Source organism: Pelodiscus sinensis, chromosome 6 (genome assembly GCF_049634645.1).
Source record: "Pelodiscus sinensis isolate JC-2024 chromosome 6, ASM4963464v1, whole genome shotgun sequence".
In the NCBI taxonomy this organism is placed as follows: domain Eukaryota; kingdom Metazoa; phylum Chordata; order Testudines; family Trionychidae; genus Pelodiscus; species Pelodiscus sinensis.
This window is the reverse complement of record NC_134716.1, coordinates 128,652,251-128,670,137: the sequence shown is the minus strand read 5'-3', so window position 1 is coordinate 128,670,137 and position 17,887 is coordinate 128,652,251. Positions and strand designations below refer to the sequence as shown.

At 62.5% G+C, this 17,887-nt stretch overlaps 1 protein-coding gene across 4 annotated transcripts in view; it reads right to left on the bottom strand.

Annotated features, from left to right (window-relative positions):
- DNAJB5 (DnaJ heat shock protein family (Hsp40) member B5) overlaps positions 1-15,979 on the bottom strand; it is a 29,425-nt gene extending 13,446 nt beyond the window's left edge. The window contains exons 1-2 of one of the 4 annotated variants that reach the window (XM_075932821.1): positions 15,856-15,979; positions 5,968-6,212 (exon numbers count right to left, since the gene is read on the bottom strand). In XM_075932821.1, the coding sequence (XP_075788936.1) occupies positions 5,968-6,212; positions 15,856-15,977 (367 nt within the window). In that variant the 5' untranslated portion in view covers positions 15,978-15,979. Of the gene's footprint in view, positions 1-5,967; positions 6,213-11,163; positions 12,445-12,480; positions 12,609-13,017; positions 13,202-15,855 lie in introns of those variants that run through there. The other 3 variants (XM_075932823.1, XM_075932824.1, XM_075932822.1) reach the window with 3 other exon arrangements.
- Between the last annotated feature and the right edge of the window lie 1,908 nt (positions 15,980-17,887).

The window sequence follows — 17,887 nt, the reverse complement described above, 5'->3', positions numbered from 1 at the left end:
ACATTAGATTTCCTCATTTGAGGAGCAGCTACTCACCGAGCAACCACACAGGTGAGTAGCTGCGTGGAATGGTGGGAGCTGGGAGGTGGGGAGGGCTGAAACACCCCAGCCGACTGGCTTTCAGCTGAAAGAGGCTCCCTGCGCTCCAGCTGATCGGTGGCTTCTCCTCTGCGCCTGCCCACGTGGAGTTTGGTGCTCCCTGGCTGAGCCCATGGCCAGCTGGCCGGGCAGCCACTTCTCTTCCCTCCAGCCCGGCTGCCCTGCGCTCAGCCCAGGGAGGCTGCGTCTAGCTCCAGCTGTTATACCCCATGATACCCTCGCTTAGTATCCCAACACTGCCCGGCCTGGAGCCCCCTCCCCGAGCCAGTGTCCCCTTCTCCACCTCCTCCTCCATCCAGATTTCCTCCCAGAGCTTGCACCTCTCACCCCTTCCCACCCCCAAATCCCTCATTCCCACCCCAGAGACTGCACATCCTGTCTCAACACCGCAAGGGTCCAGCTAGACTGCAGGAGTTTCTCAGGATTCTGGAGATAGCCCAGAACAATTCTTCTGCATCCAGAAACAAAATACAGGACTATGTTTCAGCTACACCAGACTAGCACGGCTACATTTCTATCGCTATTCTGCATCCAGGGTTGTGTTTGTTCTTCCACTTTCTTAGTGGAAGAGCTAACAGGCTCTTATGGTCACCCCTATACTCCTCTTTCCACAAGGAATAAGGTGGCTTCCAAAAGAAGGGTTTTTTTTCTGACATTTGGTCCAGTCTAGACAGGCCACGTGTTAGAAAAACCTCTTCCTACAGAAGAATTTTTTTTTTAAAAGCAGCAGTATAAGGATTGGGGATAGCAAGTGATGGAGAGGAGGAGAATAGAGAGGGCGGGGCTTCAAGGAAGGGGCGGGGCTTCAAGGAAGGGGCGGGGCTTCAAGGAAGGGGCGGGGCGGTAGATCTTGGCTTGGTCTGTCATTTAAAAAGTGATCTTGGGTGTAAAAGGTTGGAGACCACTGCCCTAACTGGTGTTAAGTCTTTAAGGGGCCACCGGACTCCGGGAACCAGACCGACCCGGCTGCCTCTGACACGCCACCCGCGAAAGGCTCTGAACAACGGTCTCGCCAGGGCTTCGGCGCCCAGGCTGACGCGGGCTCAGGGCCGCACTGAGCAGCATCTCCGCCACCAGCGCGCCTGCCTGGGAGAAATGCGCCAGCGCAGAGGGGAGGGGCTCTGCAAACGGCAGCAGGGCTCACCCCCCGGAGTGCGTCGTTGGAGCTCGGTGCTGGGGCCGAGGGCTGCTGGTTTTACACAAGACCCGCTCTCCCCCTCCCAGGCCCGTCAGCGGTGCGGTGCTCCGACCGCAACGACGCTGCAGGTGTATTTCTTGGGGGAACTAGCAGAAGACGGTTTTAAGGCAGGGCTGCTCTCCAGCCCTGCCCTCCCCGATTCTGCGCAGCCAGGGCACAGGGCAGGCAGCCTCTCAAAGCCAGAGCCGCAGGAGAAACCCACCAAGGGTGCCAGGGGACCAGCAGGGTGCCAGGGGCAAGGGCAGACGCCGTCCCATGTTCCCTTCAGACCGCCACATGCCTTGGGACTGGACTCTCGGATTTCTGAGTGGAAGGGCCAAGGGGCTTCAGAGTCCAGCTCGGGCTATTTTCAGCTCTTGGCTTACAAAGCCAGGCTATTTCCGAAGGGCTGACAGCCTGCGCCAGCAGCAGGGGACGCAAGCGGGACGGACGGACCTGCTGGTCTTGACGGGGGAGTTTGCCTTGGGATGCACAGGCCTTGTGCTGGCTTGAACAGCCTAGACGGAAAGGAAGGCTCCATTTCGGCCAGCCACGCACCTTCTGCTCGGCGCTGCTGAGGCGGAGGGGACTCGGGCTTGGACGCACATGCCAGACAAACGTGCTCTGAAACCGACCCTCGCCGGGTTGAATTCTGTCTGCAGACACCGTGCTTTCCTGCTGCCCAAGGCCTCGGGCGGGGGGTCGGCGGGGACTGGCTGAGCCCGGTGCACAGCAGGCCTCCTGGCTGCAGCAGCCTTTTGGAGTGGCGCCAGAGATCCAAGCCTGGCTCCAGACAGACAACCCCCCCCCCCCCCCATCCCAACGGCGCGGTGCCAATGCCGCACGTGTGTCACAGCAACACGCAGGCGTCAGCACTTGGATTCTGCTGCGGGACAGAGCCGAAGGGACGAGCTGGGCTCATGTGAGCAGAGGGGCTGGACCTGCTCACGAGGCCGCAGCGGGGACGCCGGGACGCCGGGCTTCTGGGCACAGGGCTGCCACGGCACCGGGCCATGGCACCAAGCCACAGCTCTAGCCCTCCTGCACCCGGTGTGGGAAGGCAGGCAGCCAGGTGCCAGCAGGGAGGGGTCCGCATAAGGCCCTGTCTGTCCGAGGCATGCACCGAGCCCCGTCGCGGCCGTACCGGAGCCCCTCACGACCCACGGAGGGCGGCAGGGCCGGCTCCCCGCTCATGGCAGGCACCGAGCCCCGTCGCGGCCGTACCGGAGCCCCTCACGACCCACGGAGGGCAGCAGGGAGGCTGAGGGACTTGCCCAAGAGCACACTGGACCCCTTGCTGGCCATAAGCCTTGAGAGAGGCAGCAGCGCATTTGGAGCCTCTGCAGGGACCCAAGTGTCCCAGGCCCAGGCTAGAGCCCTCCCCACTGGACCAACCTGCCGCCCATACCCAGGAAGCACCTGCAGAGGCGGCATGGGGCATGCAGGGCTTGGCCCCCCCTCCGGAGAGGGGTGAACCCACCGGCTAGGGCGGAGCGACCAGGCCCCTCTGCCTTGCGGGCAGCGAGTGTCAATGTTTGAGTTCAGCCCCCCGCCAGCGGGCTCCCAGTCCAGGTACTGCCTGGGGACCAGCGTCAGTGTCTCCTCCCCGAGTCCAAGGGAACAGTCTCCCCTTCCGGCTGGAGCAGCCGCGCTCTGGCGGCCGGAGGTGCCGACACGCCGGCCCCAGAAGAGCCCTTCACAAGGGGCTCAGGGACGAGGCTGCTTTGGTTTCTGACCTTGCCCTGATTACTGGGCTGCTCCCGCAGGGCACGGGACCCCTCCCAGAGCACGGAGAGGCAGTCTGCGCGGGCTGCCACGGCCCAGCACTCAGGGAAGAGTCTGCCGGCACCCGGGAAAGCCCCAGAGAGCCGCGAGAGGCCTGTGCACGGGCGCTGAAGGCCGGGCTGTTTCCACTGGCCCCACCGGTACAAACGAGGAAGGGGATGGAAGTGACGGGAAAACGCCCAGCCCGGTCCTACTTCGCCACCTTGCCCAAGAGCCCAGGCCTCTGTGACGTCGTGGGGGGGGCTGTCTGCTCTGTGATCCGGGGTCCCCCTGCGCAGTGATGGGTCATTCCCACTGACTCACCCACATGGGGATGGGCCCAGACACCTAGTCCCAGCCTGGGCAGGGAACAAGGCTCTTCCGGGGGAGAGACAAAGGGAGGGAGGCGGGGACGGGCACCTGGCTGGGGGCAGGGGCTGGGGGCTGGGCAGTCTCGGCTGGGAAGACATGAAGAGAAGAGACTGAGCTGAGTGCTGGGGGTTCAGGAGCCTGGGGACCCCACCTTAAGGGGTCTGAGGCTGCCTGGCCCCGATGTCTGTAGCCATGTCACATCCCTGCTGGGCTGTATCCTGGACAAGCGATAAACCAGTGGTCCCCAACGCGGTGCCCGCTGAGTGATTGGGGCCGGCCCTGCCCCCAGGCGCGTGGGGGTGCCGGCCCCTGGGCGCGCAGCGTATGGGTGGCCCCGCCCCCGGGTGCGCGGCACAAGGCACCCGGCAGCCCCAAAAGGTTGGGGACCACTGCACTAAACTCTATTCTACTGGCTGGAGGAGTCTCGTCTTCCTGCGGACGGGGTGCAGGATCGGGGCGAACCCCACACAGCCGGGTCCTCTAAGGCCAGGTAATAGTGCTGTGTGCTCTCCCTGCCGTGTGCAGGGGCCGGGGGCCAATCCAGCCCATGCTGGAAGAGATGAAGCCGGACCAAGGGGAGGGAAGAGAGACCCGCGCGGCAGCTCCCAAGCGGGGCCGGGGGAGAAAGCGAACCCCAGGCAGCTCTGAACGTTCATCGGGTCACGAGCCGCCGAGACCAAGAATAAACTCGGGCTCGGTTACAGCTGCCGGGCGGTTCCGCAGGGCACATGGCAGCCTCGGCGTCCAGCGGGAGGCAAGGGCAGCCGCTGCCGACCCGCCGAGGCGCAGCACGCGACACCCAGATGGGGGGATGGAGAACCAGACGCAGCCCAGTCTGCTCCTCCCTGAGCCTGCTCCTGCTCCTCCCTGCTGGCGTGGCCATGGGCGGAGTCCGGCCCTCTCCAGCAGGCTGGCGGGAGAAGCGGGCACCGGGCTGCAGCCCCCTCTGCTGTAGAGCATCGCTGAGGCTTTGGCTGGGGGTCTGAGCAGGGCCGGCCGGGAGCGAGGGAGAGGCAGGGCTGTTGGCCTCAGACAGCCCTTCCCTCGGGCCGGGAGGCGCTTAAGGCGTCGCCGGGTGCCGGGACTTTCCCGCAGCCAGGGAGTTCCCCCTTAGGTCAGCCGTTTGCCTGTCTGCCGACTCCCACCCTGCCCAGCTACCATCCCCCAAAGCAGCCCACCCCTCCCCGAGAATGGGGGGTTTTCTGGGGGCAGGCAAGTCTAGCGGCAGACGACAGCATCCGCCACAGCAGGGCCGCGCTAACTGGCTCCGCCGCGGCCAGTGACTAGAGCAAGACCCGCCAGACTGGAGATTTTCTAACACCCGAGGGGGCCCCTCTCCCTCGCTCAGCTACACCAGGCCCCCCAGCGCTCCACGGAGCTCCCAGGCCGGGCCCTCGGGGTGACCACAGCCCTGCTGCGGGGGCGTGGACGGAGCAGGCCTTCCCCTCGCTCCCCAGGGCAGCTCTGGCTTCTCCTCACAATGCAGACGCGCCCACGCCCACACAGAGGGGACCCGGAGACTCCTGCCGCCGGCCATTCCAGCAGCACCACGCGAGGAGCCGAGACGCTGGGGGCTCACTGCGAGACGTCCCCTCCTGCCCCCGAGGCGCACTAGGCCCTCGGCCCCTGCGCTTCTACGGCAATGCCTCGGGAAAGCTGCCCACGAAGCCTCCTGCCAGCTGAGCAGCCGGTTTACACCAGACCTGGGCTCTTTTAAGTGCTACACTCGTGCGCTGATTAATGCAAATGCTATTCCCTGCTCCCTTCGGCCTCGGCAAATAGGGTGGCAGAAGCGGCCAAGTTCTACTAATAAGGCTGCACGCGGTGGAACAGCTCCCAGCACGGAGACAACAGGCAGCCCCTTGGCTTCCAAACAAGCCTCTGAAACCGGGAAAGGCTGCGAGGCATGTAGGTCAGCTTGTACCCGCAAGCAGCAAGAACAAAGGACAGGAAGGCAGTGTGAGCTCAGGCACAGACACCCTGAGCCCCAGGGAGAGAGAGTGTAGCTGGAGAATGTGCGCCAAGGGGCAGTCGGAGAGGGATTCTGCGGGAGGAGAGACCCCTTCCATCCCCACGCTCTCGGGGCGAGTCAGCCTTCGGTATAACGGGGCGCAAAGCAAAGGGGCGCCCATTTCGTTCCCGAGCGGTACGACGGCCTTCACTTAGCTCCCCGGGCAGCCTTCTTCCGCCCCAACCGGCTTCTCCGTCCCACGAGGGCTGGGGCGCCAGACGGGGCCCGGGAGTTGGGATCGCAGGCTGACAGCTGGCTGCGACCAGCCCCAGAGAGAATTGGGCCAAGCAACTCTGGCTCGGAGGAGAGGTGGCACCGCTGGGTGCCCTGTTCTCCCAGCTTCGGTAGTAGTGACCTGGTTTCCGAGGCTGGGATGAATCATGGGGCTAATTCCGGACACCGCGCCCACGCCCGTGAATATTCGCTGCTCTGGTGTTTAACGCAGAAGCGCTTTCTTGCTGACAGAAGCACAATTCAACCCGTGCTGCTAACTCGGTACTTACCCGCCACCGGCTCCCCAGGCCCTACCCCGCCAGGCCCTTACCTTCTTCCCCATACTGGTCGTAGACGGCCCTTTTCTTGGGGTCGCTCAGGACGTCGTAGGCCTCAGCAATCTCCTTGAACTTCTCCTCCGCACTGGGGTCTTTGTTCTTATCGGGGTGGTACTTCAGGGCCATCTTCCGATACGCTTTCTTGATCTCATCTTCGTTTGCCCCCGACTGGAGCCCCAAGGTCTTGTAATAATCCTTTCCCATGACCGCGATGTTGCCGCCAGTGGAGTCTTTATTCCTGGAAGGGTCAGAGGGGTGGCCGTGTTAGTCTGGCCTTGGGGTTTACGGTTTTTCCCTGAACGGAGACAGACAGTGCCCTGTAACGCCACGGTCGCCCCGCAGGCTTGGAGACCCTCCCCAGACCTCCCAACGCCAGCTCCGACCAGCTCTCCTTCACCTCACCCCCACCTGCACGGCTTTGCCCAACTTACACCTCACTCGTTTTCTGTTAAGGGACCAAGCCTGGACCCTGCCACACACTTCAGCAGGCCTAGTGGTCAGAGCAGGGCATCGGGAGGCAGGCCTGGGGCGCTCCTTTCTGTGCCTCAGTTTCCCTACCTGCGACATGGGGATTGTGATGCTCTCCCTTTGTGATGCGTACTGAACTTTGTGGGTACAAACTGCGGAGCTGGTGCACAGCACGATTAGTTGGCTGCCATGACTAACAAGGTCACGCAAGGACACGGCCTTACCTACCTGAGTTCTCCCCACCTAGGAACGGGGCTGGGGGGTGCGCGGGGGCGGGGGAGGGGAGTCTAAACTGAGCAGCCCCTCTCCCAAGAGCGGCTGCCTCACGTGACTTTGCTAGTAAGACCCTCGGCATGCCTGGGTCCCTCGGGGAAGGCAGAAACCACGGCTGTGAATTTCGAATGCCAAACCCAAGCAGCACTTGACCCAAAAGCCAAAGCAAGGGGAGGTGGCCCGTTGCCTCGGCGCTGGGTCGCTCACCTCAGAGGAACTCGGAACGGTTTGTTCTGCGGAGCGATTGGCGCTCAGCTGGGGAGAAGCGCTTCTCACCACGCAGAGCTGTAATTTGTATGGAAAGGAGACAAAGGATGAAGCTGTTAGACACAGCTCTCGGGTGATGTGGGAAGTTATTTATAACGTGTTTGCTAGCCTGGCTGCGACTGCCTTAGAGAGTCTGCAACCAGCGAACAGGGATGGTAGCGAGCAGGCGGCTGTGCCACTACTGGGGGAGCACAGTGGAGGGGGGGAGCACTTCCCCACTCACTTCCCCCCCTTGCCCTTGCTGCCTCCGTATGAGAGGCAGCAACGGGGGGGGGGGGGGGGGGGGGGAGACAGGAGCTGGTGCTGGGGGGAGCCGGCTTAAAACCTGGTTTCTCTCCATCTCTGAGGTGCCTCCTGTCCCCCCGCCACACACACACACATCCACACACCTGCCCCTGGGAAGCCCTGGCCGCCATGAAGAGGGGCTGCTGGATTTGGTGCGAGCCGGGACCGAGTATTCCAGCTCGTGCTGGTCCAGGACACCGCACCGCTGTATTTTACGTGGAGTGAGAACCCAGTGGCTCTGACTACATTTGAAATGCAGAGCCGCAGAGCGGGTGGCTCCCAGAGCCGGTACAAGCCAGGATTGCTCAGTCCCGGCTCCTGGCACTACCCCGGCTGGGGCTCTGCAGAGCGGCCCCTTATCGACCACACGATTCACCAGGTAACTGCAATTTAACATCCTTACAAGGCAGAGCGTTGCAACGAGTCAGAAATATCAGCAGCCCGAGGCATGGCCTGGTCTCATAGCCTGACCCCGTGCAACCAAGTCAGCTCCCTGGATTCACGGTCTCTGGCAAGGAGATGGCCATGCCGGACCCGAGGCATAGGACGCCTCGCTGGCCCAGAACCCAGGAAAGGGACGGGGGCAGGAAACGCTGAGTCGCGAAGGCTGTCAGGCTCATGGCGAAAGCAGCGGGAGGGACGCACATGTGCTCAGAGACCTGAGCAGGCGTTACGGCAAAGGCTCAGCAACGTTTACATTTCTCAGACGTCTCTTCCCAACGGCCTGCCCCCTGGAGAGGCACACCTCCGCGCCTGCAGGAGGGACCAACTTTTAAAAGACACGGAGGTCTGTGCCCCTCGGCTATGTCTACACCGCAGCGCTATTTCGGGATACCGGAGGCGTCCCGCGATGGCTATTCCGCATCCTTTGAGCGCGCACGTTGTTACAAAATTCCGGCGGCCCTGGAAACCTCACTCTGCGAGGTGCAAGGGGCGTTTCGGAAGAGCGCCGTATTTCCAAACACGTGCTGTGCAGACAGGGCCGCACTTCGAAATAACCTGGAAATACGCTCCACAACGTGCGTATTGCGTCTTGCTTCGACCTGCGGTGCAGTGTAGACGCACCTTGACGCCCACCAAATACACACAGAGCATCGTGCGCGTTCGTGGACACACCCTGCTCCCTCAGTGGCGACGGTCTGGAGGCCGAGTCAGGGAAGCGAGTTTGAAGGACCCGAGTGCCGAACCGATTTCCTGTTCACCGGTTATACTGGCAAGAATTACCCTGTGTGCGGCAGCCGCCGTCACTGGGAGCACACCCCGAATCGCAGGCCTGCACACAAGTGGCGGAGGCGTTCTATTGTTAGACACACAAGAAGGCCTCGGGGGGGCGTAAAGAGCATCCCACAGCATTCTCTCAGCCTCGCTTCTAAATGCCAGCACGTTTGCGTACAATACACCCGCACAGCATTCCCACTCCTGTGCTAGCGGCACCTGCAGCGCAACCCACACAGGCATTACCAGATTCCTTCCCACGACACTGGCCTGGGGCCCCCTACGTACAAGGGGGACCCCGCAATGAGCCACGGTACCGAGCCGAAAGCGTGTTTCCTCGGGACGCAGGTGCTCCCGCCGCGGGAAGGCCTCTGATCCGCCGCCTTTCCTCTCCATGCACACACACAAAGCCTTGTCCGAACTCTCGGCATCTGCAATCAGACTCCCAGAGCATCCTCCCTTCTGGCTCGGACACTCCCCTGGCTCCCACCAATTCAAAATGCCGCCAAGGAAACTTTCGTGGCTCCTGGCTTGGGCCAGGCCACCTCCCTCTGCCGGCTTCCCCGCTCTCTGGCCAGCATAAAGCACTTGCCTTCACTTTCAAGGCCTTTCACGGGTCTCTCCTCCCTACCCATCATCTCTGATTCACCAACGAGATGTCGGCTCCTGTGTCCGCCTGGCCAGCTTTGCCGGCCTTCATCGCCCATGCGCGAAATCTTCAGACAAGCCCCTCTGGGCTCTCCCCCATGCTGCCCCTCCCCAGGCCAGTGCCCGCCGTCCAGCTCTCCTTTGCAGTGAGGCCTATGACAACCCCACGACCACGCCTGACCTTCAGTAGGTGCAGCTGCCCTTTCGCTGGGTCTGTACTGGGCTCTCGGTCCAGCACTGCGGCTTCCAGCTACTATTGCATTGCAAACAAACTGGACAGACAGGCCGGCCAGCTCAGACGCTTCAGAGGGAGACAAACTTCCCATCATGCACCCAACCAATGGAGAGCAAGCCACAGAAAGGGAAGCTATTTTCTTCCTGCCCCCCGAAGCAGGGAGCCTGCAAGCCTTGAATTGGACCCTGATGGCTGTAACTGACGAGGCTGTTAGCTTCGAAGTTTCTGGCTAGTGTGTTAGTTTCTGGTCCCACCACTGCGTGACTGCACCTCTACCAAGCAGCCTTTCAGAACTGCTAATGCTAAAGCCAGCTTCTACTCTTCGACAGTGACCTGGAAGCCCTTCCCCAGACCGTACAGCGGCAGCCCACAAGAACCTCCTCTCATGGGTAATCACTGGGTTCTGGTCCTATTGCGGCTGCCTTCCGAACTGCCCGCTTGGGGGGGGGATGCGCAGCAGCTTCTGAAGCTGCAGTCTTTTGTCTGACTGCTGCCCACGCTCAGAGAAGCTTTTGCAAGAGAGAGAGCAGCAGCAGCAGCGATTTCCCCAGAAAGGAGCCCAGCCCAGCACAGGTTACGTGAGCAGCCTCGGAGACCACCACAGAACCTGGCAGGCCATTCAGTGAGTTAGCCACATTCCTGGCGCAACACTGCACATGTGCGTTGATAAAACACGACTCCAACCCCACATTCGCTCTCCTCCCACCCTCCCCGAATCAGCTGCCTAGTTCCACAACGCCTGGGTCAGATTCTGCTGGATCACACGTTCTAGAGTAGGGATGTTAAATAGCGAGTAACTGACTAATCGAATAGTCGATGCCTTAGGGCTGTTGCTGCACTTCAAAGGCATAAGTGCTGCATGGAGCCGGGGTCAGCTGGGGACTCCCCTGCTGACTTTGGGCTCCACGTGGCGCTGCCGCTTTGAAACGCCGCGGGGAGCCCGGCATCAGGCTCCTTGCAGCGTTTCAAAGCGGCAGCGCCACGTGGAACCCAGGATCAGCCGGGCTTCCCACGGTGCTACTGCTTTGAAACACTGTATGCAGCCCGGGGACACCTCTGGCCCCGAGCGGCCCCCAGCGTTTCAAAGCGGCAGCACCATGTGGAGCCCAAGGTGTGGCCTCAGGCTCCACACGGCCCTGCCATTTTGAAGTACCCCCACCTTTCCTCCAACCCTTGCTGCCTCTTTCTGATAGAGGCAGCAAACGGGCAGCAGCGGTTAGTCGACTAGTCATTCACATCCTATTCCAGATGCCCACTTCACGCTCTCTGAACCAGCTGGGGGGCACTGTGGACCAAGATTTTCAAACCAGACTGGCGATTTCATTGGCTGAAACGCTGGCTCCCAGCTGAGACTCTGCAGGTTGGACTGGAGTGAGAAATGACTGAACACCCAGCCTTGAAAATCAGGCCCCTTAAAGGAAGTTCAGGTTGGCGACCCAAAAACGGAGCTGCCTCAAATCACTGGTCACTTTTGAAGACCTTGGTTTTGGCCTGTAGCATGGTATGGACAGCACTGCCTCCAGGGTCGGATGAATGCCTTTGGGTGTTAGTCGTCCGATCCGATCGCTCTATTCGGGTCATGCAACGCAGCAGCCTCCTTGGATGGAGGATGCCGTCCCATTTCCCACCCCCTAACTTCTAATGCTGTGCTCATGACATGATGACAGCTGACGTCAGAGGCCCGTTCACAGGACAGAGATGGGTGCTGATGGAGAGCTCTTTGCTTGGTAACACGTTTGCCGTCATGAATGAGCGTTGATGGAGAACACACACGCACGAGACAGGTAAACCGACTTACCGAAACTTTACAAACATATTCAAAGTCCAAGCGCTCATTTTTAAAGGCTCTAATTTTATTTTGAACATCAGACTGGCAATCAATTCTTCAACCCTCGGTGCTGACAGTTACCAAACTGGCTTCTGCTCTGCCGCCGCGGCGGTCCAGGATGGAGAGAAGAGAAGGACTCGCTCAGAGTACAAGGAACCGCAAGGCGCCCCGCTCTCCCGTGGCTATTCTGACAGCGGAAGAGATGCCTCCAGGAAGACTGAGGCATTCCCATCCAGCACGACAGCGCTGGAGTCCAGCTGAGCTCCGCTCGGAGAGCAGCCGCCACAGCTCTCAAACGGGAAGGCGGGAAGAGCCAGTGGCTGGAAACAGGACTTCAAAGGGAGCAGAGTGGCTCAGAATGCAGCCTCCTTGCTTGCCAAGAAAAAGCTTTCCTTTGTGCGCAGTCCCCTCCCCGCTACAGAACGGGGACGAAACCATTCAATGAAGTCACTTGACAAGCCGCAATTCTCCCTCATTGGTTTCTTGCTGCTTCCTGACACTGAACGAGCACTAGTCCTTCCAACGCCGCCTGCAACCCACCCAGAGCGAGACCCGCTCGTAGCCAGCTCGGACACCCGCCTCATCTAGAAACGGTGTCACAACAGATCGAGCGACCTTGGCACTGCTCTACCCCAGACCTGGTCAGTCACCCTCATCTTCTCAGACACAGCCCCTTCTGCAGTTCAGCAGGCAAGAGGGTGGACCCACCTCGAGCAGGGAATATACCAGCCCTCGGCTTCACCACAAATTAATTGTTCCACAGCTCGACTGCGTCAGTGCCACTGTACCCCAAGGACAAATCAGAGACAGAGAAAAGTAGGGCGAGTGACACTTTTTAAGTCAGAAAAGAGACACATTAAGCATTATGGCCCTCCATGTCCTCCCGTTTGACTCCAGGCTTAGCACGTGCCTGTCCCCTACCTGCCAGCACACTACGGTCATTGCTCCGTCCCTTCTCCCTGAGGGCGTGCGGACATTTTCCGAGAGGGACTCTCCCAAGTGCCCACGCATCTCTAACGCGCCCAGCACTGGGGCACCTGAGGGATGCGTCTTGCAGACTGGATAGCACAGAACTTCTTCAAAGTCACCCTCCTGCATATGTTTATTGCTCTGGCTGCCAGCTACCAGTACCACTGAGTTGTTCCCCTGTCATGCAGGATCTCGCAGATAAAAGACCAAACGCGGGATAATAAACAAAGATTTTCCTTTCCACACACCAGACAGCTAGAACGACCTTTGCTGTCACTCATGTAACAGACAGTTGACGCTCACTGCTTCCTGCCTCACCTGAGAAAATACTGCATCTGAAATTAAGTCATTGCCCCCAGGAAGTCCCTGACTTTCCTCAGTTGTTAACTCCGCGCTGACACAGGGCTGGGACTGGCTCTGAAGTACTGGAACTTCCAGGCACAGCACTTTGTACATTTGGATATAAAACGGTCTGCAAATTAGCAACCCCCCTCCCAAACAAACAATGAAACAAAACAACCCCCCCAAACAACGTGCAACGTTCTGTCCCCTCGGCAGAATCCAACACAAACGGCTGAATTCTAGAGAAACCCAGACCCACCAGCTCTTTAGAACTGGGACAATTTCACGCTGGCTGAACAATTGTTATTTCATGCACACAAAGGACACGGATTACACACGGATCAGCAAGGCAGGCCAGGGAAAGACCCAGACGCCCCTAAGGAATCCAGGAGAACAGACAGGCAGCCCCACACCGATACATGGGAGTGCAACTAAACACAAAAGTTTCTTCACCCTACGTCTTGGCCATAGATCACAATCTTTGAATGAGAGAAATAATAGCCCAGAAGGTACCTCTCCATGCGACTCCAGAAGAGCAGAATTGCGGGCATGTCAGCCGAACAGAGTCACCCGCAGCCCAATACCAGCAAGCAAGACCAAGTTTGGTAAGGCTGACAAGACAGCCTCAGCAAGACTGTACCGGGGCAGGGAGAGCCACCAGTGCCCAGGCTGGCTGCCAGCCTGGAGTATCCAGCTAGAAATGTCATGACTACACCAATGAATCATCACTGGTTCCCACACAGCCCAGCCCCCAGAAAGCCCCCCTGCTATGTCATTCCCCCGCACGGAACCGCTGCTGGAACACAGGGTCCAGGGATGGAAGCGCAGTGACGAGTTAACCCTTCCCTGCCACAGCCTCCCACGCAGCCCAGGGCAGCATGTCACCGTTGGCAGCCACATCCAGCTCCCAAAAAGAGCAGGCCCCCAGCAGCCCCGGGACGGGGGAGGAGGGGCCCAGGACAGGGCAACACGCTGCCAACTGCAATGGATATGTGGAGGGAACAGGCAGCCGTAAGGAGCGCCCAGCACTCAGACCTGTCACCCTCCCCTCCGGGGACTGCGTGGCTGGGAGGCCCTGACCCCCACCCTCCACCCCTTCCCCGGTATGTGCCCGGGGGGCCCTGACACCCAGCCCCAGCCCTCGTTCCTGGGTATGTGCCTGGGGGGGCCCTGACACCCAACCCCGTCCTGCCCCCCAATCCCAGGTATGTGCCTGGGGGGCCCTGACACCCAACCCCGTCCTGCCCCCCCAATCCCAGGTATGTGCCTGGGGGGCCCTGACACCCAACCCCGTCCTGTCCCCCCAATCCCAGGTATGTGCCTGGGGGGCCCTGACACCCAACCCCGTCCTGCCCCCCAATCCCAGGTATGTGCCTGGGGGGCCCTGACACCCAACCCCGTCCTGCCCCCCAATCCCAGGTATGTGCCTGGGGGGGCCCTGACACCCAACCCCGTCCTGCCCCCCAATCCCAGGTATGTGCCTGGGGGGCCCTGACACCCAACCCCGTCCTGCCCCCCAATCCCAGGTATGTGCCTGGGGGGCCCTGACACCCAACCCCGTCCTGCCCCCCAATCCCAGGTATGTGCCTGGGGGGCCCTGACACCCAACCCCGTCCTGCCCCCCAATCCCAGGTATGTGCCTGGGGGGCCCTGACACCCAACCCCGTCCTGCCCCCCAATCCCAGGTATGTGCCTGGGGGGCCCTGACACCCAACCCCGTCCTGCCCCCCCAATCCCAGGTATGTGCCTGGGGGGGCCCTGACACCCAACCCCGTCCTGCCCCCCCAATCCCAGGTATGTGCCTGGGGGGGCCCTGACACCCAACCCCGTCCTGCCCCCCAATCCCAGGTATGTGCCTGGGGGGCCCTGACACCCAACCCCGTCCTGCCCCCCCAATCCCAGGTATGTGCCGGGGGGGCCCTGACACCCAACCCCGTCCTGCCCCCCCAATCCCAGGTATGTGCCTGGGGGGCCCTGACACCCAACCCCGTCCTGCCCCCCCAATCCCAGGTATGTGCCTGGGGGGCCCTGACACCCAACCCCGTCCTGCCCCCCAATCCCAGGTATGTGCCTGGGGGGCCCTGACACCCAACCCCGTCCTGCCCCCCAATCCCAGGTATGTGCCTGGGGGGCCCTGACACCCAACCCCGTCCTGCCCCCCCAATCCCAGATATGTGCCTGGGGGGGCCCTGACACCCAACCCCGTCCTGCCCCCCCAATCCCAGGTATGTGCCGGGGGGGCCCTGACACCCAACCCCGTCCTGCCCCCCCAATCCCAGGTATGTGCCTGGGGGGCCCTGACACCCAACCCCGTCCTGCCCCCCCAATCCCAGGTATGTGCCTGGGGGGCCCTGACACCCAACCCCGTCCTGCCCCCCCATCCCAGGTATGTGCCTGGTGGGGCCCTGACACTCCCATACTCGTTGGCAGGTGGGGTTGACACGCGGGGGCGACAACAGGTGGGGGGGGCCCTGACACGGAGGGGGCTGATACACGGGAGAAGGGGGGGCACTGACACACGGGGGGGTGACACCAGGCAGGGGGGCAACACCAGCCAAGAGTTACCCTGACACGTGGGGGGGACACACCAGGCGGGGGGGTGGCTCCAGGCGGGGGGGCCCTGACACGCGGGGGGGGTGGCTCTAGCCGGGGGGGCTCCAGGCGGGGGGGGTAGCTCCAGGCGGGGGGGGCTTGACACTCGGGGGGGGCTCTAGCCGGGGGGGCTCCAGGCGGGGGGGGGCCTGACACGCGGGGGGGGGGCTCTAGCCGGGGGGGGCCTGACACGCGGGGGGGGCTCTAGCCGGGGGGGGGCCTGACACGCGGGGGGGGCTCCAGGCGGGGGGGGGGCCTGACACGCGGGGGGGCTCCAGGCGGGGGGGGCCTGACACGCGGGGGGGGGCTCCAGGCGGGGGGGGCCTGACACGCGGGGGGGCTCCAGGCGGGGGGGGGGCCCTGACACGAGGGGGGGGCTCTAGCCGGGGGGGGCCTGACACGCGGGGGGGCTCCAGGCGGGGGGGGCCTGACACGCGGGGGGGGGGGCTCTAGCCGGGGGGGGCCTGACACGCGGGGGGGGGGCTCTAGCCGGGGGGGGGCCTGACACGCGGGGGGGGGCTCCAGGCGGGGGGGGGGCCTGACACGCGGGGGGGCTCCAGGCGGGGGGGGCCTGACACGCGGGGGGGCTCCAGGCGGGGGGGGGGCCCTGACACGAGGGGGGGGCTCTAGCCGGGGGGGGCCTGACACGCGGGGGGGCTCCAGGCGGGGGGGGGGCCTGACACCCGGCGGGGGGGGCTGACACCCGGAGGGGGGGGCCCCTGGCACGTGGACCCCCAGGCCCGGCGGCCCCGCACTCACCGCTCCGGCCGTCCCGGGGCGCCGCGCTCGCTGGGCTCCGCCGCCGCCTCCCCCCGAGCCAGCCGGGCCTGACGTGCGGACCCGCCCCCGCTCAGCGCCTCGCCCGGCCCCCGAGCGCCCATTGGCCGCGGCAGCTGCCAATCCGGACACCCCTCCCCTGTCATTGGCCAGGATGGGGGGGCGGTTCCCTGTAGCACCGCCCAGGGGAACCGCCCGGCGCGCTGGCTCCTCCCCAGGGCGCGATTGGATCATCTCTGTATCGATCAGCTCTAGTGCCCGCCTTCCACCCTCTCTCATTGGTCGGAGAAACCCGGGACCGCCCAGAACGGCCTTTCATTGGCCAGTCTGTCTCTTGCACATCCCGCCCAGCGCCTTTTCATTGGCTCCTGCCACACGCTGCCCGTGGAATCCCTCTAGGGAATCTTCTGGAAGTCCTGTGACATCACTAGAGTGGGATCCTCTGACGTCACCGGGGAGGAAGAGAAGGGGAAGTGTGACGTCACTAAAGAGGAAGGGGAACCTCTTCCCTAGGTCCAATGGGCTTTTTTTGGGTGACATCCTATGGGGGGGCTGTAGCCACGTGGGGGGCCAAGGAGTGGGGCAGGGAAGGTGGCAGCTGGGGCAGCACCAGGGTACCAGGAGCCTCGGCTGCAGCGTGGCCCCTGCACCCTTGGGGGCCCCAACCGGCAAAGGATAAATGGGGGGGGCTGACTGGGGCTCTCTGGCCTGTGTCCACGTTTCTTTCCACCGCCCCACGGGACTCAAACGCTGGAAGCCGCCACTGTCGCGTGGCCAGGGGCCGGGTTTGAACCGCACAGTCCAGAGTCTGAGCGTTCTGTCCGGGAAACACATTTTGAAAATCGCACTGGCCGGTGACGTAGATCAGGATGCAATGGCCAGTGTGTCCGGTATTTCTGTTGAAACCATCTGGCTGCCCTACACATGGTAGAGGGAGTCCGGGAGCTGGTACTGCGTAGCCCAGTGAAAATCCTGCGCAGGGCCCTATCAGTCCATCAGCTGTCCCTGTCACCTTCCGTGTGCGGCTTCCAACCCGAGCGTGGCCTGACCCCTCCGCCCACCCTGCTTCTCCCCCTTCCCGCTTCACGGCTTTGCCACCTCCCTTCCCTCTCCCCCGCAGCTGGACCTTGTGCCGGCTCGCTCCAGGCTGCCAACTCCCACCATTTGGTTTGCATCATAGACCCGTTTTATTTGGCGTCTCACAATACTGGAGATTTTCCCATAAAACTCCAGGCCCTGGTGACATGATTACACGAGCATCTCAGTTAATATTTAAACCAAAAGATGCTGAGCGTGGGTAGTGGATACTAAAGGCTGGCAGAGGCTGAGCCCCCCCCAAACAGCCTGGTGTGGCCCCAACCGCACTCCACCCCAGGCCTCTCCTGCTTCCCACCAGCACTCCATGGCTCTTCCCCTGGGCAGGGGGGCGTATTGGGGCTGGGGCGAGTGGGGGCCAGCTTGTAGCCAGGGACTCTGGGCAGCTGGAGCCAGTGTATGTGCCACCTGCCCACCCAGTGCTCTGGTGCTGAATGGTGAGGAGGATGTGCCACCCTCCTGGGGCTCAGGGCGGGAGAGGACTGTGCCACTTGGGGTACATGTGCGCTGCCCACCTAGTGCCCCAGGGCTGGAGGGACAGGGGCAGCCCAAGGCAGGGCTGTGGTGGGGTGAGTGTGCTCTGGGTTGCAGCGGGGAAGGGGGCAGAGGCTAGTCTGCCTGAGCTGCCATTCACCCGCCACCCATGGAGTGCCCGTGGCCTTCACCTGCAGCACCTCTGGAATTCATGTCTTAAGTGTCCCGAGTTGGACACCCCCAAGCAGGGGCCACCTTTGAAAAGATGGGCCCTTCCTGGTGGCCCCGGGTGAACCTGGCTGCACACCGGAGCCGGAGCCGGAGCTGTGGGGAGTTACAAACCTGGCGTCGTAGCTGAGCTAAATCCACCATCTCAGCTCTCCCCGGGCCACACCCCGGAATCATTTCAGTCCAGGAAAGGCCAAGATGGGCGCGACCCCCTCTC